Consider the following 26,110-nt stretch of genomic DNA (forward strand, 5'->3'; position numbering starts at 1 on the left):
ACTGTGAAGATGTTGGGGATGCTCTGCATGCTGTATGTAATCATATAAACACGTTTCTGCTTTTAATCACCAAAATATGCTCATAGTTTTACGCTGTGTGTTCTTCTCTTTGCTGTTTGTGGTTTGACTGTATAGACCATCTTCACCTGCATCCAGCACTGCTTCACTGAGGAGTGACTTGTCTCAAGACAGACCTCTTGACTTTGGAAATGATCAGTCAAGGTAAGACAGTGAAGAGTGAGATGTTCTAGCTCTGATGAAGGGAAACAATGTAATGCCTATTCAATGTATGTTTGAATGTACATACATAAAATCATTATCAATGAATATGAGACGTGCTTTTACAAATAAAGATTGAGATTGAGATGGCTCCGCCCACCACTATCGCTGCTCTGTATCTGGCATGAGGAAATCAGCTTCGGCGGCGCCGAGGCGCCAGCATCGCTTTTTATTTTCTCCCATAACAGTAGCTGAATGATTGATGATATTTACACAGCAATTGTCTTATCTCATCTTTTTCAATATTTTAGCAAATACTAACCAACTAAGCACATTTCCCAGAAACTCAAAATCTGTACAGTTTTCTTTGACATAATACTTTAAAAAATTTTCTTGCTTCAGAGAAAACTTTTCTTGTGTCAAACATGTCACAATGTCTTTTCAACAGCCCACCTGAGTCTCAAGTGTTGAAGTACCAAGAGGATGACCCTCACACCTTCACAGGTTTGGTCGAAGTGGGCGGGCACACGTTCTGCATTTTGTTGAAGACATGATTGGATAAACATTTTAGGTTGACCAGGGAGAAATAACTTTTTGTCTCATACTTATCGTCACTGAAACACTTTGGTGAATGCATGGCAGCTGAAATTTCTATTTAAAGGAGAACTATGCAAGATTTGCTTTAGTGCTCCCCCTACTGGTCTCCTGTGAAAGCTCACTGTCGTAAACGTTCGCCACATCACCCCCCCACCCCTGCGCGCAGAGAGTATCCCTCTCCCTCTTTTTTTTCCGCCTGTCAGACAAAGGTTTTTTCTGTCTTTTTGGTTCTACCATCAGTGAGCACCTAATGGTGTGTTCACACCGGACGCGTTGCAAGCGTCACGGGCGTTGCTTTTACATTCAAAGTCTATGGTGGACGAGCTTCAATGGACCTAACGCGCGTCAGGCGCTTTTCGAGCGGCGCTTTTTGAGCGTCACTTTCCGAGTGTTTCGAGTGTTGGCGGCGCGCATTGCAGGCGTCAACGCCTGAAGTTAGGAAAATTGAACTTTGGAAGCGTCAACGCGCGCGTCATCCAATCACAGACGAGCACTCTGAGCAATGATGCGGGCCAGAAGTTCGTGACGCGCTTTTATCCTTGTACTCCCGTATGAGTGGCGTAAAGCAGGTTTGTTCTCGCGAGATGTAGTTGGTCAGCTCCTCTGAAAGTTGCAAGCGCTGTTTTCAGGACACAGACCACGGGGGGAGTGGAGAGACCGGCCAATCACAGTGACAAGTCTTTGTTTAACCCCCACAGGGATTCTGAAAAACATTTGAGGTAAAAAGGTTGCATAGTTCTGCTTTAAAGGTTGGAACTAGCACTATGAGAACTCTCTGCCCGCATGAGCTAGTGATATGATTCCAGTGAGCACACACAGGCTGTTTCTCTTTTTTTCAATGAGAAATCGCTTCTCGTACAACCCAGCACCATGACACATGGCAGTCCAGTGCTGCGGTGATCCGCAGACCTTGGTGGAGAGAGTTTGTAATTGTGAAAGGGGTATTACAGTCGGGCTCGAAAGGACACGTGATATTTTGTAATGCATTGTGGGCAATACGGGACAGCACATTCACGTTTAGCTACAGTGTTTACCATGTATGATCACGTACCGTGCGGCGACAGACAGAATTAAACACGAGGAAAAATGGACCAAAACAGAAAGACGACGGACCGTACCGAGTAAAGTGCACATTATTTTCCTTCATTTTATTTAAATTGTTGTATGTTTTTGCACAATCTAATCGTACTTTAAATAGTTGCAGTGATATTTGTTTGCACAAAGACTTTTGCAACTTATTTGAACTGTAACTGTAACTTTAACAGTGTCATTGCACTACACAAGACGGTTGGTAATACACAGGAAAAACTTTGAAACAAGAAATGGTCTGCCATTATTGCATGGGTAAATGGTGCAGTCTCACAGAGGATTTCCCATTAAAATGAAGTGTCATAAATAGTACTGAACTACAATATTTATTTTCACCATAGTCTTATTAACTTAATAAGTAGAGGGCTGGTTTTTGTCACCATGTGAGCTAGTAACAGCTGAGGAGATTTACCTGTCCTGGACATAATGAAATGTTAAGGATAAATATTAGAATTAAGCAGAGGAAGACTGTTAGCCATCAATTTTATTTACAAAAAAACATAAGTTGGTCACACATAATCAAGATAAACAAAAGCGGTTCATCTCAGCACACATGGACTTAATTTCACCATTCATACGTTCACAATGGACACACTGCTCGTTCTCCACAATGTCGTTCTGTTGTGGAGCTTGATAACCATCAGGTGTGCGAGTTGCAGGTGTAGCAGTTGCAGTAACTCCCGTCACAATCACCTGTCTCCTTTTTCTCTGTTGGAATCTTTGGTAATCCACAGCTCTCACCTCCGTGTGTTGAGATGTGATGACAGGAGCGCAGTCTGGATGAGGTTCATTCACTTCATCAGCAGCTCTCCTGAAAAACACACACGCCCATTATGACTTTTAAAATGAGGTCAGTTACAATGTACTCTCAAAGTCAATCTCCTATGAGTGAGGACAATTATATAAATTCAAAAGTAAGTGGAGGAAAGAGAGAGTGTTTGCTTTGCTACCACTGCCCTGAGCTAGCGTGGCTAATGCTAGCAACCAGCTAACACTGCTAACACCGCAACACGCCAGTAATATAACAGAACTCACCAGTGTGAAAATGCTGTGAACACACCAACATGTGTCGGTGATGGTGTTGAAAGTGATGTTTGGTCGTCTGACAGCTGCTCTCCAGGCCATTCGGCGTCTCTGTTAGCTCACATATCTGAGGTCCCTGCCGCTGCTTCCAAGTTGGGCATGAGAAAGATGTCATCCCTTCGTTCTTTTTTTTTACTGGAGCGATCGTGGGAATGACTGTGGCAGTTAATGACAAAGCACGATTGTGCCATTTTTCTAATTTTTAAAAACTTGCCAAACAAAAAACAAAAGAACAGCACGAGCACAGCGTCTTGTCTGTAGCAGGTGTAAACAAACGTTTCAGCATCCCAAGAAGTCCACAATGCATTGCGGTTTTTTCCACTGCTGACGTCATCCTTTTGAGCCCTGTATTGTAATTGAATTTCAAGTGAAAACACTAGACCTCATTGGGACAGAGTCACTTCGACAGTGGCCGTGGCGCAGCGTCGGCGCACATTCAAACCCACATGAACACTCACCTGTTGTCTTTTCCCCGTTCGTCTGCTCCATTCCCTACATATTTGGACATTGTCGTTCACCGCGGTAGTTGTGGGTGCACACTCGACCACAGCCAAATCATCTTCCTTGCCATAATCTTTCCACCTTGTAAACTTTTCACCAGTTTTCACTTCCCATTCACATCCTCCTACTGTCAAACCGAGCGCCGTGCCCACTTCCTGTTTATGTCCTGTCAGATGGAGGAGGGTCCAGATGCAGACTGCAGGCCCTACAAAACACGGCCATGGCAGCAAGTATAGCGGAGGTGAAGACGTGAAGGAATCATATCATCATCCCTAACCCTAACCGTCACAGTGGGTGTGTTTTGTAGTGTTACATGGGTCTGCGGTCTGCAGCTGGATATACTTCGTCAGAAGGGGGATCCCGGAAGTGATGTCATGACGTCACCGAAAGGTGTCGATTTTGGCATTAAAATAATTTATTTATTGCTGACTTATTCTGAGATGCAGTGCTACAACTGTTTGTTTCTCTATATTTTTTGGGAAATTATAATGAATTTATTATGGTAATGAATTATGTTTTGGTGGAGAAAAATATGACTTCCCTTGTTAATTGCCCAAAGGGAGGGGCCTGTGGGGTTTAAAAGGAGGCCAACCTCCACCTGTAGGGAGAGAGACAAAAGACTTCACTCTCACAGAGAGACTGACAGCCTGCAAGCGTTGGTTTGAATTGTTACAGTGGAGGTAACTAAAGACCAATGACCTTCTCAAGAATTTTCCTTTTTTTTCCCTATTTTTTTTGTAAATAGTGTAAATAGTTTTTTGAGCCCCTAATTTTGTTTCTGCACTTTGGGATGACATTTTGGGAAAGTAAAACAACTCAACACCACCGACCATCGGCTGTGCCATCATTGTAACAACAGATGAGGATCCACATCACACTCATGACTGTTGTAAAATAGAAATAACTGACTTTAAGGAACTTTCATAAGCCTACACTGAATATGGATGTAAATGTAGCTTGCAAACTTTTCATTGGTCAATTGAAAGTGTAAACCAACACTCTTCAACAAAGTATTAAAAGTGCAATGACATTTCCAAACTGTCTTTATATCTCTTGATAATCTTTTTTTATATTTTATTTTCTGATTTCAGAGGACGACCCCCAACAAATTCATTCATCAGGTGAATAGTTTTTAAGTCACTCTCTTTGTCTGATAAGCTCATTAAGTGTTTTGGTTTACCTGATGTTTTGGTTTAACTAGATGTTCAATTAGAATGAGAAATATGTGGTATTGCACAACAATAGCATCAGTGTGACATTTGTTTATTCATCATTATTGTCATATCTACTAAATTAATTCAATGTTCGAGTTACTTGAGATGTGTTTAATGTTGAAAATTACTCATCAACTCAACTGTTACAATGACACTAAATCATGTCACTTTCACTATTTTATAGCAGGATGTATTATGATTTCCATCAGTGTGCTACTTCTTGAAAGTCACTGAATCCCATAATTTTATCTTCCTAATTTAGAAAACATCATGCCACGACTTAAAAAAAAAGTAAAGGAAAAAGTCTTGGATCAGTATGAGACTGAACTGCGTGGATTGAAAGAGGATTCAGAACTCTACGTCACGACTGGAGATAAAGATGTGCCACAAACCTGCAACAACATCTTCATTAATTCAGAGAAAAAAGCTGTGCGAACTGTGCTGACAGAGGGAGTGGCTGGTATTGGTAAAACCTTTCAGACGAGGAAGTTGATGGTCGACTGGGCAAAAGGAAAGTCCAACACAAGTATTGACTTGATCGTCCCTCTCAGTTTGAGTGAGTTGAAGACAGAAGGAGAAGAGCACAGTATGGAAGATCTGCTTGACCACTTTTTGGAAGATGAGAAGTGGAAAAGAAGAAAAGATTGCATTTCTGAGTGTAAATTAGCTCTCATCCTTGATGACTTCCAAGAATGTAAAAGTCGTCTTGACTTTGAAAACAGCAGTGTCCTTACTGATATTGGAGAACGTGCCTCAATAGATGTCCTCCTAACAAACCTCATCAGAGGAGATCTGCTTCCCGATGCTCGTCTCTGGATCATCTCTCGACCTTCAGGAACTGACAAGGTTCCTCCTGAACTTATTGACAAAGTGACACGATGTCGAGGTGAGAAACAGCAAAATGATCAAACTTGACAGTTGGGATCTCAATGCTTTGCATTTATTGCTCAAAAAACAATTAAGGGACAACAATGAGCAGTTACATATATTTAGCAGACAATGCAAGGGAAAAGATTTTAATGCCTTTTGATGTCTGACAAATATATTGACATGTCCAGTAATATGCTTGTTTTTTCATGTCAGAGACATTGAAGCGCAGAAAGGACCTGGTCTCAAAGCTAAAAGAGAGATATCGTCGAGAATACACTCCAGTTGAAGACCCTGATCATTCGAACCAGAAAAACACAGAACACATCTTGAAGGAACACAGCACTGAAGATGGGAAAACTGATCAACAGACCAAGCCAAAATCAGTTACACAAGTAACTGTATCTGATATCTTTGAAGCTAGAAAAGACAAAAAAGTCAGAACTGTCTTGACCGTAGGAGAAGCTCAAATCGGAAAATCATTCCAAGTCCAGAAATTCATAAAAGCATGGGCAGATGATAAAACACTACTTTCTCGCCTGTACAACTATGGAAAAGGTTGGATCAGTCAAACTGAAGATATAGAAGTTCTTTTCCCATTTGACTTGTCAAAGTCTGACTTTAAAGAAGCTAAAAAATCCAGTTTGCTGGAACTTCTAAATAGCCTCTTTGAGGAAACCAAAAAATATGTGATCTCTGACTACTCAAAGTTCAAACTTGTATTTCTATTGGATGGATTGGATGCGTTTCCACTTCCTCTTGATTTTGACCACAAAGCTGTCTTGGATGATATCAGACAGCCAGCCTCAGTGGGTTTGCTGTTGACCAGCCTCATCAGGGGAGACCTACTTCCTTCTGCCAGGCTTTGGATCACATCTCAGCCTTCAGCGGCTGAAAAGCTGCCGCCTGACTGTGTTGACAAGAAGACAGAAATACGAGGTAAGACTATATTTGCCAATAATATAAATTGATGCAACATTTTTTTTCAAAGTATTTAAAAAGAATAGAATCTACTAAATAAAATCAGTATACCAGGTACTTTAGTTATGTTTGATGAAATTATTCATCATCTCATGCAACACATTAACTGTGATGACTATTTCACTATTTTCTACCAGGATGTATCATGATTTCCATCAGTGTGCTGCTTCTTGAAAGTCATGGAATCTTGTCATTTTTATCTTCCTAATTTAGACATCATCATGCCACGACTCATAAAGAAAGTAAAGGAAAAAGTGTTGGGTCAGTATGAGACTGAACTGCGTAAATTGAAAAAGGATTCAGAACTCTACGTCACGACTGGAGATAAAGATGTGCCACAAACCTACAACGACATCTTCATTAATTCAGAGAAAAAAACTGTGCGAACTGTGCTGACAGAGGGAGTGGCAGGTATTGGTAAAACCTTTCAGACGAGGAAGTTGATGGTCGACTGGGCAAAAGGAAAGTCCAACACAAGTATTGACTTGATCGTCCCTCTCAGTTTGAGTGAGTTGAAGACAGAAGGAGAAAAGCACAGTATGGAAGATCTGCTTGACCACTTTTTGGAAGATGAGAAATGGAAAAGAAGAAAAGATTGCATTTCTGAGTGTGAATTAGCTCTCATCCTTGATGACTTCCAAGAATGTAAAAGTCCTCTTGACTTTGAAAACAGCAGTGTCCTTACTGATATTGGAGAATGTGCCTCAATAGATGTCCTCCTAACAAACCTCATCAGAGGAGATCTGCTTCCCGATGCTCGTCTCTGGATCATCTCTCGACCTTCAGGAACTGACAAGGTTCCTCCTGAACGTATTCACAAAGTGACACAATGTCGAGGTGAGAAACAGCAAAATGATCAAACTTGACAGTTGGGATCTCAATGCTTTGCATTTATTGCTCATGAAACAATTACGGGATAATAATGAGCAGATAAATATATTTAGCAGACAATGCAAGGAAAAAGATTTTAATGCCCTTTGATGTCTGACAAATATGTTGACATGTCCAGTAATATGCTTCTTTTTTTCATGTCAGAGACATTGAAGCGCAGAGAGGACCTGGTCTCAAAGCTAAAAGAGAGATATCATCGAGAATACACTCCAGTTGAAGACCCTGATCATTCGAACCAGAAAAACACAGAACACATCTTGAAGGAACACAGCACTGAAGATGGCAAAACTGATCAACAGACCAAGCCAAAACCAGTTACACAAGTAACTGTATCTGATATCTTTGAAGCTAGAAAAGACAAAAAAGTCAGAACTGTCTTGACCGTAGGAGAAGCTCAAATCGGAAAATCATTCCAAGTCCAGAAATTCATAAAAGCATGGGCAGGCAAGAAAACACTGTCTTCTCGCCAGTACAACGATGGAAATAATCGAATCAGTCAAACTGAAGATATAGAAGTTCTTTTCCCATTTGACTTGTCAAAGTCTGATTTTAAAGAAGCTAAAAATTCCAGTTTGCTGGAACTTCTAAATAGTCTCTTTGAGGAAACCAAAAAATATGTGATCTCTGACTACTCAAAGTTCAAACTTGTATTTCTATTGGATGGATTGGATGCGTTTCCACTTCCTCTTGATTTTGACCACAAAGCTGTCTTGGATGATATCAGACAGCCAGCCTCAGTGGGTTTGCTGTTGACCAGCCTCATCAGGGGAGACCTACTTCCTTCTGCCAGGCTTTGGATCACATCTCAGCCTTCAGCGGCTGAAAAGCTGCCGCCTGACTGTGTTGACAAGAAGACAGAAATACGAGGTAAGACTATATTTGCCAATAATATAAATTGATGCAACATTTTTTTTCAAAGTATTTAAAAAGAATAGAATCTACTAAATAAAATCAGTATACCAGGTACTTTAGTTATGTTTGATGAAATTATTCATCATCTCATGCAACACATTAACTGTGATGACTATTTCACTATTTTCTACCAGGATGTATCATGATTTCCATCAGTGTGCTGCTTCTTGAAAGTCATGGAATCTTGTCATTTTTATCTTCCTAATTTAGACATCATCATGCCACGACTCATAAAGAAAGTAAAGGAAAAAGTGTTGGGTCAGTATGAGACTGAACTGCGTAAATTGAAAAAGGATTCAGAACTCTACGTCACGACTGGAGATAAAGATGTGCCACAAACCTACAACGACATCTTCATTAATTCAGAGAAAAAAACTGTGCGAACTGTGCTGACAGAGGGAGTGGCAGGTATTGGTAAAACCTTTCAGACGAGGAAGTTGATGGTCGACTGGGCAAAAGGAAAGTCCAACACAAGTATTGACTTGATCGTCCCTCTCAGTTTGAGTGAGTTGAAGACAGAAGGAGAAAAGCACAGTATGGAAGATCTGCTTGACCACTTTTTGGAAGATGAGAAATGGAAAAGAAGAAAAGATTGCATTTCTGAGTGTGAATTAGCTCTCATCCTTGATGACTTCCAAGAATGTAAAAGTCCTCTTGACTTTGAAAACAGCAGTGTCCTTACTGATATTGGAGAATGTGCCTCAATAGATGTCCTCCTAACAAACCTCATCAGAGGAGATCTGCTTCCCGATGCTCGTCTCTGGATCATCTCTCGACCTTCAGGAACTGACAAGGTTCCTCCTGAACGTATTCACAAAGTGACACAATGTCGAGGTGAGAAACAGCAAAATGATCAAACTTGACAGTTGGGATCTCAATGCTTTGCATTTATTGCTCATGAAACAATTACGGGATAATAATGAGCAGATAAATATATTTAGCAGACAATGCAAGGAAAAAGATTTTAATGCCCTTTGATGTCTGACAAATATGTTGACATGTCCAGTAATATGCTTCTTTTTTTCATGTCAGAGACATTGAAGCGCAGAGAGGACCTGGTCTCAAAGCTAAAAGAGAGATATCATCGAGAATACACTCCAGTTGAAGACCCTGATCATTCGAACCAGAAAAACACAGAACACATCTTGAAGGAACACAGCACTGAAGATGGCAAAACTGATCAACAGACCAAGCCAAAACCAGTTACACAAGTAACTGTATCTGATATCTTTGAAGCTAGAAAAGACAAAAAAGTCAGAACTGTCTTGACCGTAGGAGAAGCTCAAATCGGAAAATCATTCCAAGTCCAGAAATTCATAAAAGCATGGGCAGGCAAGAAAACACTGTCTTCTCGCCAGTACAACGATGGAAATAATCGAATCAGTCAAACTGAAGATATAGAAGTTCTTTTCCCATTTGACTTGTCAAAGTCTGATTTTAAAGAAGCTAAAAATTCCAGTTTGCTGGAACTTCTAAATAGTCTCTTTGAGGAAACCAAAAAATATGTGATCTCTGACTACTCAAAGTTCAAACTTGTATTTCTATTGGATGGATTGGATGCGTTTCCACTTCCTCTTGATTTTGACCACAAAGCTGTCTTGGATGATATCAGACAGCCAGCCTCAGTGGGTTTGCTGTTGACCAGCCTCATCAGGGGAGACCTACTTCCTTCTGCCAGGCTTTGGATCACATCTCAGCCTTCAGCGGCTGAAAAGCTGCCGCCTGACTGTGTTGACAAGAAGACAGAAATACGAGGTAAGACTATATTTGCCAATAATATAAATTGATGCAACATTTTTTTTCAAAGTATTTAAAAAGAATAGAATCTACTAAATAAAATCAGTATACCAGGTACTTTAGTTATGTTTGATGAAATTATTCATCATCTCATGCAACACATTAACTGTGATGACTATTTCACTATTTTCTACCAGGATGTATCATGATTTCCATCAGTGTGCTGCTTCTTGAAAGTCATGGAATCTTGTCATTTTTATCTTCCTAATTTAGACATCATCATGCCACGACTCATAAAGAAAGTAAAGGAAAAAGTGTTGGGTCAGTATGAGACTGAACTGCGTAAATTGAAAAAGGATTCAGAACTCTACGTCACGACTGGAGATAAAGATGTGCCACAAACCTGCAACGACATCTTCATTAATTCAGAGAAAAAAGCTGTGCGAACTGTGCTGACAGAGGGAGTGGCTGGTATTGGTAAAACCTTTCAGACAAGGAAGTTGATGGTCGACTGGGCAAAAGGAAAGTCCAACACAAGTATTGACTTGATCGTCCCTCTCAGTTTGAGTGAGTTGAAGACAGAAGGAGAAGAGCACAGTATGGAAGATCTGCTTGACCACTTTTTGGAAGATGAGAAATGGAAAAGAAGAAAAGATTGCATTTCTGAGTGTGAATTAGCTCTCATCCTTGATGACTTTCAAGAATGTAAACGTCGTCTTGACTTTGAAAACAGCAGTGTCCTTACTGATATTGGAGAACGTGCCTCAATAGATGTCCTCCTAACAAACCTCATCAGAGGAGATCTGCTTCCCGATGCTCGTCTCTGGATCATCTCTCGACCTTCAGGAACTGACAAGGTTCCTCCTGAACGTATTCACAAAGTGACACGATGTCGAGGTGAGAAACAGCAAAATGATCAAACTTGACAGTTGGGATCTCAATGCTTTGCATTTATTGCTCATAAAACAATTAAGGGATAACAATGAGCAGTTACATATATTTAGCAGACAATGCAAGGAAAAAGATTTTAATGCCTTTTGATTTCTGACAAATATATTGACATATCCAGTAATATGCTTGTTTTTTCATGTCAGAGACATCAAAGCGCAGAGAGGACCTGATCTCAAAGCTAAAAGAGAGATATCGTCGAGAATACACTCCAGTTGAAGACCCTGATCATTCGAACCAGAAAAACACAGAACACATCTTGAAGGAACACAGCACTGAAGATGGGAAAACTGATCAACAGACCAAGCCAAAATCAGTTACACAAGTAACTGTATCTGATATCTTTGAAGCTAGAAAAGACAAAAAAGTCAGAACTGTCTTGACCGTAGGAGAAGCTCAAATCGGAAAATCATTCCAAGTCCAGAAATTCATAAAAGCATGGGCAGATGATAAAACACTACTTTCTCGCCTGTACAACGATGGAAAAAAATTTTTCAGTCAAACTGAAGATATAGAAGTTCTTTTCCCATTTGACTTGTCAAAGTCTGACTTTAAAGAAGCTAAAAAATCCAGTTTGCTGGAACTTCTAAATGGCCTCTTTGAGGAAACCAAAAAATATGTGATCTCTGACTACGCAAAGTTCAAGCTTGTATTTCTATTGGATGGACTGGATGCGTTTCCACTTCCTCTTGATTTTGACCACAAAGCTGTCTTGGATGATATCAGACAGCCAGCCTCAGTGGGTTTGCTGTTGACCAGCCTCATCAGGGGAGACCTGCTTCCTTCTGCCAGGCTTTGGATCACATCTCAGCCTTCAGCAGCTGAAAAGCTGCCGCCTGACTGTGTTGACAAGAAGACAGAAATACGAGGTGAGACTATATTTGCAAATGATATAAATTGATGCAATAAAGTATTTTACAGTAGCGTCATCCAATTTGAAAATGGAATGGAAAAATGTGAAAAAAAAGTGTGATTTATCTATCTGTCAGTTTGTTGATCGATCTATAAAAGGGTCCCTAACAACATCAGATCCTTTGATTAAAAAATAATCATTCTCAGAGTACGTTGTACCAGACTGATTGACAGGGATCAATTTAGAGACAATTTTGTTGTAAATATGTACAATCGTAACACATCTGTTGAGAAGTGCAAATGTGCTAAACGTAACTCAGTACAACTTCAAGATATTATTTTTCTCTAATGTTTAAAATGCAATTCCTTACAGAGAAGCCTGATATTACAAGTACGCGGACCCTGAAATCCCAACTGAAGAGGCAACTGACCTACGTAACTCAAGGGACTGATAAAAGAAACACGTCAGCTGTGCTAAAAGAAATCTACACAGATCTATACATCATAGAGGGGGACAGAGGAGACGTCAATAAAAAACATGAGGTCAGACAGATTGATGATGCTCGATCAGTGAGAAAAGAAACACCCATCGAATACTCCGACATCTTCAAAAATGCACCTGAGGGAAACATACCTATCAAAACTGTGCTGACAATCGGAGTGGCAGGCATAGGAAAGACATTTGCATCCATGAAGTACGTTCTGGACTGGGCCGAGAGTCCAGCAGATGAAACTGTTGACTACACCTTTCTGCTTCCCTTCCGGGAGTTGAATTTGAGAAAAGACCAGGAACACAGTTTCGAGGAACTGATTCATCAGTTGTTCCCAGCAATGAAGACGTCAGAAATACGGAACTATGACAATTACAAGATTCTGATTGTCCTGGATGGCCTTGACGAATGTCGCCTTGATCTCAATTTCAGTGAGAATGTCATTTGGACAGATGTGAGAAAAAAGACAACAGTCAACGTTCTGCTGACAAACCTCATCCGAGGAAAGCTGCTTCCAAAAGCTCAGATCTGGATCACATCTCGACCTGCAGCATCAAACAATATTCCTCCTGATGCAGTGAATCGAGTTACAGAGGTGCGAGGATTCAATGAAAAGCAAAAGGAAGAGTACTTCAGGAAGAGATTCGTCAAGAAGGAGATTGCTGAAGAAGTCATCTCAGAAGTGAAGAAATCCAGGAGCCTGTTTATCATGTGTTACATCCCTGTTTTCTGTTGGATCACTTCAAATGTCATGGAGGACATCATGAAAAAAGACCAGAAGGATGTGTTGCCCAAAACTCTGACTTACATGTACACACGTTTTCTTTTGCTGCAGTGTGAACAAGCAAACGTGAAATATGAAGAAACCGAGACCAGTGACGATCCTGAAGCTGATTCGTGCTTGAATACAAGAAACAGGGAAACAGTGCTTGCTTTGGGAAAACTGGCTTTTGAGGAGCTTGAGAAGGGAAATCTTGTCTTTCCTGAAGAATATCTTGTCGAGTGTGGTATCAATATCAGAAATGCTGCTGTCCTTTCAGGTTTATTCACTCAAATCATGCGAGAGGGCTGTGGGCTCTACCCACAAAAATTGTTTTGCTTCGTTCATCTGAGCATTCAAGAGTTCGTCGCAGCTTTGTATGTATCTCACAGATTCACTAACAACGGTGAAAATGTGTTCACTTCCTCCCCTGAGGATTCAGAGTCACCTGCATCAGACTTCTACACAAAAGCAGTGGACAAAGCTCTGGAAAGCAAAAATGGAGACTGGGATCTGTTTCTCCGCTTCCTGCTTGGCCTTTCTCTGGCGACTCATCAGAATCTGCTGCCGGAGCTGCTCAAAACACCTGAAAACAATAAGGAGACATACCAGGAAACTGTGGAGCACATCAAAAAGAAGATCAGAGAAGTGGATGATCCAGAAAAAAAGCAAAATCTTTTCCACTGTTTGAATGAGCTGAATGATGATTCACTTGTTGAGGAAGTCAAAAAGTCTCTGGAAACACGGACCTTTGAAAACTTCTCCCCCTCACAGTGGTCAGCTCTGACATTTGTGCTGTTAACATCAGATTTAAATCTTGATGTGTTCGATCTTAAAAACTACCTGAAGTCAGAAACGGTACTCCTGGGAATGCTGCCGGTGGTCAAAGTTTCTGAAACTACATTGTAAGTACTGTCTTTCTAAGTCTCACTGAGATCCATATGCTTGCGCATCCATATCGAAATATTTAAAGGAAAAGATTTCCACAATCTGCCTGCATTTTTTCTCCACTGGTTCATGGGTGCCACTAACAAGACAATCACTGTTCTACATGTTGCCTTTGAATGATCAGCCTGGTCGAGGTGATTGCACACACTGTATATGCTAAATTTAACCAGCAAAGGCTGCAATTATAGTTGGTTTATACAGTAGTTTTGTCATCAAATCAGCTACAATTTTAACCTGGCCTAAGCCAGTGGGGTATAAAAACAGAGATTAGATCTTGACCATTGAGATAAGTGCCAGTGGTTATCTACAGGTTTGGAAAGTGAACAGGACAGGGAAGCTTGCTGGTTTGAATCTTCATGCTGAGAAGTCTCAAGCGTGGGTATTTGAGCAAGGTTCCAGCTGTCTCCTGTAGGTTGCTGTCAGGAAGTCCATACATAGAAGTCAAATAAAACATGCAGATTACATGATCTGATGTGGCACAACCCCAGATGTGAACTGCTGAGACTCTCTCTCTCTCAAACCATGAAAAAAACACCATTGTGATGATGTGCCATTATTGAAGACACTTGGCAGAATCCTTTTGTGAAATGGCTTCATCTGTCAAGTTTTTTCTTTTTGTTTTGTTTTTTTTTTTTTTAGTTTAAATATATTTCTGTTTGCATTTGTATTTGTTTTCCACAGGCTCAGTTGGTGTGACCTCACTGAAAAGTCCTGCAGTGGTCTGATGACCTCAGTCCTCAGTTCTCCATCCTCAAATCTCACAGTACTGGACATGAGTAATAACGACTTGAAGGATGCAGGGATACAGCGACTTGCTGAAGGGCTAAAAAGTATTCACTGCAAACTGAAAAATCTCAAGTAAGTGTGGAATGCATTTATCATGCTTTTCATATGAACAACTCGCACAGTAACGCAGTGAAGGATGAGGTACCAAAAAGGATAACAGAGACACAGAATCCTTTTATTATTCCCAAATGTTAGTCGAAGAAAAATTATACCATTTTTGGGCGTATGTATTTGTTTAGTTTGGTTTTATTTGGGTGTGAACATGAGGTGGAGTCAAGGAAGAAGAAAGGCCTCAGTATTATCTCCAGAATAATGATATGCAATGACCGTGTAGAATGAATGAATGAAGCACTTAATTTTGGCATCCATTTCCCATCAACCCCAGGACGCGAGAACAGCACCGACAAATACCCACGCCTGCTTTACGGAATGACGTCATCTTAATGTGACTCAAACAACCACATTTAGGCTGAATCCCATTTCACCCCTTAGCCCTTCCCCTTGGCCCTACCCCTCGTTTTGCGCGTTCACGTGGAGGGATAGGAGTGTCCCAATTGTCATTATGATGGAGGGGTAGGGCCAAGAAAGAGGGCCAGTCACCCCTCCAAAAGGAGATTCTCGAGAGGCACACTCCAAACGGAGGGGTATCGGCCGATGGCGAGGGGCGCTTGTTCTTTCAGCCTAGGTCATGCCTGGCGGGCGGGGTGAATTCACTTCCGCATTGACGGGAGTGATCGTTTCCACACCCGCGCATTCCAGGCGCATTCCAAACACAACAGATAGACGATTATTTTCAATAAACTGGTTTCTTCAACACGGCCCGCCTGGAATGCGCGGGTGGGAAACGAGCGCCCCCGCCAATGCGGAAGTGAACTAACCCCACCCGCCACTGACGGTCCAGGCGAACAAAACAAGCGCCCCTCGCCACCGGCGCCACTGGATGACAGATTTCTCAGAAAGCCTTCCAAGATCAGCAAGATGGCGGCGTCCGCAACGAAAGACGTTCATAAATGTCAGTATTTTGTCAATTAATAAAGTTTTAAAATGTAAGAAAAACATTCTTCTTCGGCAGATAATTGTCGCATCTGCCTACGTCATCGGCAGCGGCGACTACTGATGACGTACACGATTGTCGGAGGGGTGTCCCAATTCGGAGGGGTTGACTTTCTCCCCTACCCCTTAGCACTCCGTTTCATAGGCGGAGGGCTAAGGGGTAGGGCCAAGGGGAAGGGCTAAGGGGTGAAATGGGATTCAGCCTTACTCTCCTTTTTAAAAATGTCTGAACACCTCTATGAACAATAAAGTGCAATAACCGTAAAGTAGTGCATGAACAACATTTAGGCCAACAGCCAACCTGCCTAGATAAACCGGACGGACTACCGGTTTACCTTCATAGCCCTGTGGATTATTGTGCACACACACAAAAAAAAAAAATACAGCAACTGCCGTAACACGGGCTATGTAACTAAGTTTAGCTTAAAAGTCAGTAACATAGTCTTTGAGGTATGCGGGCCTCTGGCGGGCCCTGACTGGACGAGTTTCTTGCTGCACTGACTCAGATGGCCCAGCCAACTCAGAGGGATGCCTCGCTGGAGTCTCCACCTGTGCACGAGGGCGATCCCAGACCTCATCTGTGTTGAGGAGATCTGAGGCAGTCAGCTGATCAGATAGTGACAGTCGCGCCACCTGTCGGAGGCGACTGGCATGCCAGCGTGAACCGTCTGTCAGGCGAAAGGTGGCCGGTCCCCACTGTGCAGACCCGAAGGAGAACAGCTTGTGGGAGTGAGTGGGTCGCCTGACTCGGACCCAGTCCGACACGGCCATTGTTGGATGCCTCGCACGATGTTTTTTATCGAACCGCTGTTTCATGCACCGTTCCTGCTGCGCCACTCTGTCACCGGTGGAAGTTGTCGCTGCTGGACATTACTAGCATGGTGGCGCAGGCGGTCCAGTAGAAGCTGTAGCTCACGCCCCAGCATCAGGACAACCGGTGAGCTGCCAATTAAAGAGTGTGGGGTGTTACTTGGTAGTGCATCAATGTGCTTTGCAGTGAAGCTGAAAATGGGAGGCCATCTGCCATGTGCGCTCTTAGCCCATTCTTTAGGGTCAGATTAAACTTCTCCATGCTGACATTGGCCTGCAGAAGGTACAGCACAGTTCTTTCTGTTCAGTTTTTTCCCCTTCCCGCCCCATGAAAGCTGCAAAATCAGTCGAGATGAACTGGGGCCCATTATCCATGATGATGGTGTCAGGTACACCCCAGCAGGCAAACAGGGAGGAGAGGAAGCTGATGACCACTGCAGTGGTAACAGACCCAGCAGGCAGCACTTCTGAGGATTTGGAGTGCAGATCATAGACCACCAGTAGGAAGCGCTGATGATGTGGGGTGCCGTGGAGTTCGCCACAGATGTCCACCTGGATGTGGGTCCTCGGTGTCTGAGGCCACCGCACGGGCTGCAGAGGCGGGGGAGGAGGTGGGCCGGTTTTACCGCTGGTGAGGCAGGCTGCTCAGTCCCTGACTAGATCCTCAATGTCTCTGTCAATGCCTGGCCACCAGACTAGACCTCTCCATCTTTTTTCATTTTCACAATGCCCAGATCGCCATCGTGGACAATAGTCAAAAAACGTTCTCTGAGTGCTTGGGATCACTGTGGATCCCCCTGGCCACGCAGACATCATTCCAGCAGAAGAAGTCATCCCTGACCTGGTGAAAGGGTGCTAGTTCCTCCGGGATCCTGGCAGGCCAGCCATTGCAAATATAAATGCACAGCTGTTGGAGCACGGGGTCTTGTGCAGAGGTTGCCTGCAGATCTGGGAGAGAGCTGCCTGAATAGGCGTGTGCAGCATGAGGACCAGTTCTGGTTCTGTGGAGTCCAGGGTGGAGTCCTGGACATCCCTCCTGATGTGCAGTTGTTGCAAAGTGTGCATCAACTCTTGAGCAAGATGTCACGGATCGTACTAAACCCCAAGGCAGACTCACGTTGAAGGTTTTACAGAGCTTACTGGAACAAACAGAAGGGAATCCAATAGGCAATAGGAAACACTAAAAAACAAGAATCATAGACACAAGACTCCAAGGGAGGATTGTTGTCTTTATGAAGGAAGATGTGGGAAATCTCAACATTAGGGAATGCAGACAATTTTGCAATTGACACATGAAGATAAGGGGTTTATATACACGGAGCAAGGGGAAGATACGAGTGAAACACATTGATAACAAGGGCATATGTGCAGAGGCAAAGATGAGACAGATGAGTATTAATATACAACAGGTAAGACAGATTTTACACAGCCACAGAAGGAGCCTTGACACAAGATACATACCTCCAGAGAAGTCACGGCTCTTAAAGGAGGCTTGCAGAAAGCTTGTAAAAAGAAAATATATCAAAAGAAAATGTGATTACAAGCTGCACTAATTTCCATGTCAGAACCTATTGGAGTACCTGAATCATTTCTTTGTGATCTGTAGGGTGTCTGGTTGTCAGGTGACAGAGAAAGGCTGCTCTTACCTGGCTTCTGCCCTCAAGGAGAACACAGGTTCCCACCTGAAAGAGCTGGACCTGAGTTACAATCACCCAGGAGAAAGTGGAGTCAAAGAGCTCAGTGCTGTCTTTGCGGATCCAAGAATGAAACTGTGGTATGTTGAGATGTCAGTGAATGTGCACATTTTCAAACTTACTGACAGCATCCTGCTGGTACTTTCAGTGTTGGTAAATACTTTTCTGCCAGTCAGTATCAACTAACTTAATTTTACAACAGACACATGACATGACCTTTTCCTGTGCTGTGAACAAACATCTAATATCTGCTGTTTTTATTTGATACAGTGTCAACTACGGTGGAGAACATCGTTTAAAGCCAGGGATAAAGAAGTGTAAGTCTGCTTTTGGAACTAATTTATCATCAGATCTTTATCTCCTCATTATATAGAGAGATATCAATTTTCAATGTTGTTTTGCCTTTCAGTAAGGTGTTTTTCATATTTACAAAATAAGTCATCTCTTGATGTGGTTTATCAGGGAATAGGTCAAATCACTGCACCTCGTCAACTTACTGCACATCAACAGACCAACTCACTGCACATTTGTATCATAATGTAATTAAGATATAAGAAAAACGGAGTGTTTTAGTATTTTTTGCAAAGCAATTGTTTAAGATCTTGATGCAATCACTGTATAATTCTATACAAAGAATTTAAACATATTCAACCACCACATTCACAGTTAGGCACAGTACAGGAGATGTGGTTGTTTCTAAACATGACATCAAGTTAAGCTTTGCTCCAGCAGCCAAGAAGCAATGGTCGATAACAACAAAGCAAACTGTTCTGCCACGAAATCCTTTCAATTGTCGGATTATGTTCAGACTTTATAGGTTGAATTCCAGGAGCCGTATGTTAGGAAATTGAGGTATCAGAAATGGGGTTTTACCCGGATCCATAATTTGACGGCAGGATCGTGGGTTGACGACCCCCTGCTGTGTTTCATGTTCAAACATAAACGAAATACTGACTGTCACACTTTTTCTACCTTGAGGATTTGTGCAAGTGACATTTTATGCTGCTTCTTAACTATCATTTTTTCCCAGATAAACATGAGAAATTGTAGTAGAATAGTGCAGCGTATTATCATCACATAGAAAAATAGTGCGGTGAGTTGTCATCCCTCTATAACTGCCACCTTAACGTGGTGGGGGAGTTTGAGCGCCCGCATGATCCCAGGAGCTATGTTGTCGGGGGGCTTTTTGCCCGCCGGTAGGGTCTCCCATGGCAAACAGGTCCTGGATGACGGGCCAGACTGAGAGCAGTTCGAAAGCTCTTATGAGAAGGAAGGCAACAAAGGTCGTTATGTCACCCAGTATGGCACAGCTGGGGCCCCACCCTGGAGCCAGGCCTGGGGTTGGGGCTCGCAAGCGAGCGCCTGGTGGCCGAGCCTTTGGCCACGGGGCCCGGCCGGGCTCAGCCCGAAGGGGCGACGTGGGCCTGACCTCCGGTGGGCTCACCACCCACCGAGGGAACCGTAGGGGCCGGATGCAATGTGGATTAGGTGGTAGCCAACGGCAGGGTGCCCGGCGACCCAATCCCCAGACACAGAGACTAGCTCTAGGGACATGGAATGTCACCTCGTTGGGAGGGAAGGAGTCTGAGCTTGTGACGGAGGTTGAAAAGTACTGGCTAGATATAGTCGGGCTCACCTCCACACATAACCTGGGCTCTGGAACCCCACCTCTCGAGAAGGTCTGGACTCTCTTCTTCTCTGGTGTTGCCCGCGGTGAGAGGCGGCGGGCTGGTGTGGGTCTGCTTATAGCCCCACAGCTCAGCCGCCATGTGTTGGAGTTTACCTCAGTGAATGAGAGGGTTGTGTCCCTGCACCTTCGGGTCGGGGACAGGCACCTGTTTAAAAAGAGGGACTGGAGGCTGTGCTCCAACTATAGGGGGATCACACTCCTCAGCCTTCCTGGGAAAGTCTACTCCAGGGTACTAGAGAGGAGGATTTGACCGATAGTCGAACCTCGGATCCAGGAGGAACAATGCAGTTTTTGTCCTGGTCGTAGAACACTGGACCATTTCTATACTCTCCATAGGGTGGTCGAGGGCTCGTGGGAGTTTGCCCAACCTGTCCACATGTGTTTTGTGGATTTGAAGAAGGCATTCGACCGCATCCCTTGTGGTGTCTTGTGGGGGGTGCTCCGGGAATACGGAGTTCAGGGCCCCTTGTTAAGGTCCGTCTGGTCTCTGTATGATCGAAGCAGGAGCTTGGTCCGCATTGCCGGCAGTAAGTTGGACCTGTTCCCTGTGCATGTTGGACTCCGGCAGGGCTGCCCTTTGTCACAGATTCTGTTCATCATTTATATGGACAGAATTTCTAGGCACAGCCAGGGGTCGGAGGGGATCAGGTTTGGTAGCCACAGGATTTAGTCTCTGCTTTTTGCAGATGATGTTGTCCTGTTGGCTTCATTGAACCCAGATCTACAGCATGCACTGGGGCGGTTCGCAGCCAAGTGTGAAGCGACAGGGATGAGGATTAGCACCTCTAAATCTGAGGCCATGGTCCTCAATCGGAAGAAGGTGGTCTGCCCTCTCCAGGTCGGTGGAGAGACCCTGGCTCAAGTGGAGGAGTTTAAGTATCTTGGGGTCTTGTTCACGAGTGGGTGAAGAATGGAGCGTGAGATTGACAGGCGGATTGGTGCAGCGGCTGCAGTGATGCGGTCGTTGTATTGGTCCATTGTGGTGAAGAAGGATACTGAGCCGAAAGGCAAAACTCTCAATTTACCAGTCAGTCTACGTTGCCACCCTCACCTATGGTCATGAACTTTGGGTCATGACCGAAAGGACAAGATTGCGGATACAAGCGGCTGAAATGAGTTTCCTTCATAGGGTGGCTGGGCCCTCCCTTAAAAGAATACTGCGAAGATTTTGGACCCACACCCTATCCCTGTCATTTTCATAGTGAGACAAGATCATACATACCTTTATTGTCTCTCTGCATCCAGTGGCTGGCTCCCAGCTGTTAGCATCGTAGTTAGCTTAGCTCAATAGCTGGAGGTGAACAGGAGACAGAGTCGGACTGACGAAAGTGGACAAAATACTCCTCACAGTGGTCCAGGGTACGGCGTATTAGCATGTGAAGTAAATCCGAATGGTTATAAAACATTTTAAAAGACGTGTTTTCTTTTCAATCCGTTAAAATAACGTTTTGATACACACAGACCTGCGCATGCGCAGTGCTCCACAGCATTATAAGCCCTAGACTCAGCCGCTGTGCGCCAGTATATCCTTCCACGGAGCACTATGCTTGTGCAGATCTGTGTGTATCAAAACGTTATTTAAACGGGTTAAAAAGAAAACATGTCTTTTAAAATTTTTTATAACCATTCGGATTTACTTCACGTGCTAATACGCCATCCCCCGGACCACTGTGAGGAGTATTTTGTCCACTTTCGTCAGTCTGACTCTGTCTCCTGTTCACCTCCAGCTATTGAGATAAGCTAACTATGATGCTAACAGCTGGGAGCCAGCCACTGGATGCAGAGAGACAATAAAGGTATGTATGAGCTTGTCTCACTATAAAAATGATAGGAATAGGGCATGGGTCCAAAATCTTCGCAGTATTCCTTTAAGGCTCGTCCATGCTTCCAATGTCCACGTGTCCGCGTCCGCTTTGGAGCCTCCGCGCACCACTGATGCGCATGCACTTTCTCCCATTCTACATTTTTGGGCTCAGCTGTGCACATTCCATGCAGGCGCACTGATCCACGCATCCTCGAGAAGTTTTTCCGGCACTACAGCCTGTTTATCTGCTCCTTTATTCCAGATTATTTAGAGAAAATTAAGCACATACATTGTCAGTACATTATCATTTAGTGTTAAAGGGGACATACCGTATTGGCCCGAATATAAGACGATGTTTTTTTCCAGAAATTGCATCCTAAAAAGTGGGGTCGTGTTATAATCGCGGACTTACGGTATGTGGTCAATACGCATCCGCGCCGCTAGATGGAGCCAAAGTATCACTGACCAGAGAGCGAGTGGAGCGATGAAATGAGATCAAATGATCTGATGAAAAATGGCGGATCATCTGGAACAACGGGGCTGAACGCTGGACAACTGAGCAAACAACAGAGGAGAAGTTATGATACCAACTTTAAACTGATGGTGATCAACGCAGCAGAGTCATCAAACTACTGCCAAGCCGCCAGGAGATCTGGTGGAGCAGAGCCTCGTTCTTATTGGAGAGCACAGAAAAAAACGCCTACAGATGCTAACACTATGAGAAAAGCTTTCTGTGGTCCTGAGAGCGACGCTTCAGAGAGACTGATAGAAGGGTGAGTGAATACGTCTCGGAAAGACGGAAAGACGGAATGCCCACCACCAGAGCCTGATTCAGCTAAAGGCACTGGAAAGTTATTTACATCATTTATGCAGTACTTTGGACCCCTTGAGGCTCCTTGTTTGTTGCTTATTGTTTCTTATTTTGAGAAAGAGAATATATTTTTTCATTTTATATCTCATGAAATGTTATCTCAGTTGTGAGTTTCTGAGTTTATAATAATTGTATAAAAAAATTTTGTTTTATCAGTGACCTTATTGTCTTGAGCATTTTTTTTTTTTCACAAAATGATCTTTGAAAAATAGGGGTTGTGTTATAATCGGAGTCGTCTTATATTCGGGCCAATACGGTATTATGCTTTTTCCACTTTGTGAAGAGTTTCTTATTGTAATATGTGTTGCCGTAGCCTCATTATGACATTCAATTTTGAAAACTGTTTGTTTCCTCCCTGTCTTGCTACATCACATTTTGTGAAAATGCCTGCTGAAACGGTCGAGTTTGAGTTTGGTCCGCTTATCCTGAAATAAGCGGATTTAACTCCTCCCCCTGACTGTGCCCCACCGTGTGTGTGTGTGTGTGTGTGTGTGTGTGTGTGTGTGTGTGTGTGTGTGTGTGTGAGAGCGAGAGTGGGTGTGGACAGATGCATTCATGTGCATTCCGGGAAGCAGGCTTAGGAACAGCCTGTTCTGAGGAGGGCTTGTTAGAGCGACTTTTTTGACTGCTGAAACTCCAAACAAAGGATGAATTTGGGGCGAACAAACTTCAATATTCTGTTTTTGAGCTTCTGAGACCTATATAACATGACTGAAAAATAGCATAATATGTCCCCATTAAAGTTTAGTTTGCCTTTTTCTATTTCTGAATTGCGGGGGCCGTGTCCGAGCGATTAGATACTTTCATTTCTGTCAGCAGACCTTATCATCCCTTCCGACAGAGTCTGCTCTCTCTGTCCATGAGTTTTTCACTCACTGGGTGTCTTCGTGTGGAGCCATCAGGCTGTAGCTCTATCTACTGTCAATTTTACCGTCTTGTTTTGTTTGCTGTGGTGCTCTGGCGCATGCATGCACCGGTATGAACGCGCAGTGCGGTGACAAAATCGAGCTGCTGCGCGGACATCCATGGATCGGTCCGCGCGGACCCTAGCGGGTAGGAATTCATGATGATTTTTACGCCACGTGGACCAATGTGCAACGCGCGCCCACGCGGATATGTGAAGCATGTCCCCCAGTGTCTGGGGACAGGGAGGTCTGGGCATCCCTGCTGAGACTGCTGCCCCTGCGACCTGGTCCCGGATAAGCGGTAGAAAATGGATGAATGGATGGAGTTGTCATCATATAGTGTAATAACTTGACATGAACCACTTTATTAAAAGGCGAACAGGTCAACTCACTGCACTTCACCATCTCACAAAAGAACTATTGAAAGTATAACACAAAATGTATTTTTTTTCTCCAGATGATGCACTCTTGAAGTTTGATGAAAACACAATAAGCAGAAGACTTGTTGTGGTGGATCAAGATAAAAGAAGAAAAGTCAAAACTGTGGAGTTGGTGGAAGAGAAAGTGGCCCGTCCTGAAAATGACGACAGGTTTAAGAGGACCCAGGTGCTCTGTGACAAAGGCCTGGAGGACCTCGGCTACTGGGAGGTGGAATGGCAGGGCATGGTCGGCATTGCTGTGTCATATAATGATGTGGGCAGAAAATGGGACAATGCCGGTGGTCTGGGGTGCAATGAGAAGTCCTGGAGTCTGATGTGTTCCAGCTCTGGCTTCATGGGAAGGGATGGAAAGATGTTCACTGGATTCATTGCCAGGCACGGGAAGATGTCAAAACACATCAAAGTGCCATGCTGCCAGAAAATAGCAGTCTACCTGGATTGGAAAGCTGGGACTCTGAGTTACTACGGTGTATCATCGGATGAACGGAGCCTCATACACACCTTCCGCACAAAGTTCACAGGCCCACTTTTCCCAGGCTTCTGGTTTAAAGAGGGCTCTGTGACTTTGTGTGACCTGTAATCTGAAAAGTCAAACATACCCACTGGTACTGTACACTGATTTATATCATTCACTGTGGTGAAACTAAGCTCCATACTAACAGTGTGAATAAAAAAGGAGCGATGTCAACTTAAATACTTATTGTATATTTGTTTTTAGATGTTCTTGCCCATCAGCACTTTGTTGCCATAATGGTTGTTTTAAAGTGCTTCATAAATAAAGTTGATTTGAGTTGAAAAAAAAAAGTAAGGGTTTTTTTAATGTTTCACAGAAGGTCACCTCAGTGAGCTGACGGTGTCTTTGTAAGAAAGTGTCTTTGCTTTTAAAAATATTTTTATAGAGTGATATGAACGAAAACTACAGTTATGGAAAGTGAAAGTGTCATGAACATCGAATAATATACAAACAACAGTCTTCTGTTCACATAATTCAAATAACCAAAAAGACTATAAAGAAGATGTTTTCAGGTTCCTGTCTTCTGTGATTGCAAATTATTTTTGTAGAATGTTGTTTTCTTGTTACTCATTTGCTTTCTCTGCTTGTGAACGGAAATAAATAATACAGTTAGCTTGCTGCTGCCTCTGATATGCTTATTAAACTGTCCTCTTTTTTTGTCAGTTCTTCTCTGAGTTTGCCTGCATTTGTTTTCACTCTCTGGGCTCTAACTTCGCAGACTGCGCCGAATCCGCCCGCTGTCAGCGGAGCGCAAAGTGCGCCGTCGGCGGATAAAGTCAGTGGGGCGTGTCCAGAAAATTGTCCTAATTTCGTGAACCAGGCGCAGTCACGCCTCCATCCCGCCCACTGGTGCAGGTGGCACAAGAGGGAGGAGAGAAAGTGGGTTTAACCCAGCTGAGAGTAATTTGACCAATCAAATGAACACCTCTTCTTTTTTTCAAATGCACTGCAGCAAAGGACACTGCTTCATTAACATGATGAACTACATTTTATTTCCTGGCCTCAATACTAAACCATAGTGAAGCAACGATGTATATGAAGGTATTTTGAAATAAATAATCTCTTGAAGAGCTTGGGGAACCAGACAAATGAAATAACAATGCAGACACATTTACAGGCTAATACTTCCTTCAGAGCGCCAATCGGCTCCGCCGAGGTCTTTACATACAGTGCGCGCTTTTACGCACTGCACTATTTATTCACAAAGAAAGACAAGGCAAACTGACAGGTGCATGGCTGTAGCAAATGCGTCGTGACAAGATGCAAGATCAATAAAACACTCTAAGAGCCTGCCCAGGACTGTCCGAACCGTGTTTTGGTCCGATGGTGTGAAATAACTTCTGACATCGTGTGGGTTTCCTCCTCAAAATCACAGGTAGAAATGATGATTCACCTGCTTTTTACGCTGTTCAACGCATGCATATACAGCCGTGCGGGATCCACATAGTTTCCG

The 26,110-nt window shown here is 43.3% G+C and overlaps 1 protein-coding gene across 12 annotated transcripts in view; it reads left to right on the plus strand.

Moving 5' to 3' along the window:
* Nucleotides 1-25,054, plus strand: part of LOC115407882 (uncharacterized) — a 90,033-nt gene extending 64,979 nt beyond the window's left edge. For 11 of the 12 annotated variants that reach the window (XM_030118436.1, XM_030118441.1, XM_030118440.1 and 8 more), the window contains 16 exons: nt 136-222; nt 668-723; nt 4,581-4,610; nt 4,966-5,589; nt 5,787-6,509; nt 6,765-7,388; nt 7,587-8,309; nt 8,565-9,188; nt 9,387-10,109; nt 10,365-10,988; nt 11,186-11,908; nt 12,265-14,047; nt 14,772-14,948; nt 18,346-18,513; nt 18,704-18,750; nt 24,161-25,054. In XM_030118436.1, coding sequence (XP_029974296.1) covers nt 136-222; nt 668-723; nt 4,581-4,610; nt 4,966-5,589; nt 5,787-6,509; nt 6,765-7,388; nt 7,587-8,309; nt 8,565-9,188; nt 9,387-10,109; nt 10,365-10,988; nt 11,186-11,908; nt 12,265-14,047; nt 14,772-14,948; nt 18,346-18,513; nt 18,704-18,750; nt 24,161-24,723 — 8,299 coding nt within the window. In that variant the 3' untranslated portion in view covers nt 24,724-25,054. The remainder of the gene's footprint in view (nt 1-135; nt 223-667; nt 724-4,580; nt 4,611-4,965; nt 5,590-5,786; nt 6,510-6,764; nt 7,389-7,586; nt 8,310-8,564; nt 9,189-9,386; nt 10,110-10,364; nt 10,989-11,185; nt 11,909-12,264; nt 14,048-14,771; nt 14,949-18,345; nt 18,514-18,703; nt 18,751-24,160) is intronic. The other variant, XM_030118447.1, reaches the window with a different exon arrangement.
* Nucleotides 25,055-26,110: the final 1,056 nt, after the last annotated feature.

The sequence above is a fragment of the Salarias fasciatus genome, chromosome 20, assembly GCF_902148845.1.
Source record: "Salarias fasciatus chromosome 20, fSalaFa1.1, whole genome shotgun sequence".
Classification (NCBI taxonomy): Eukaryota; Metazoa; Chordata; class Actinopteri; order Blenniiformes; family Blenniidae; genus Salarias; species Salarias fasciatus.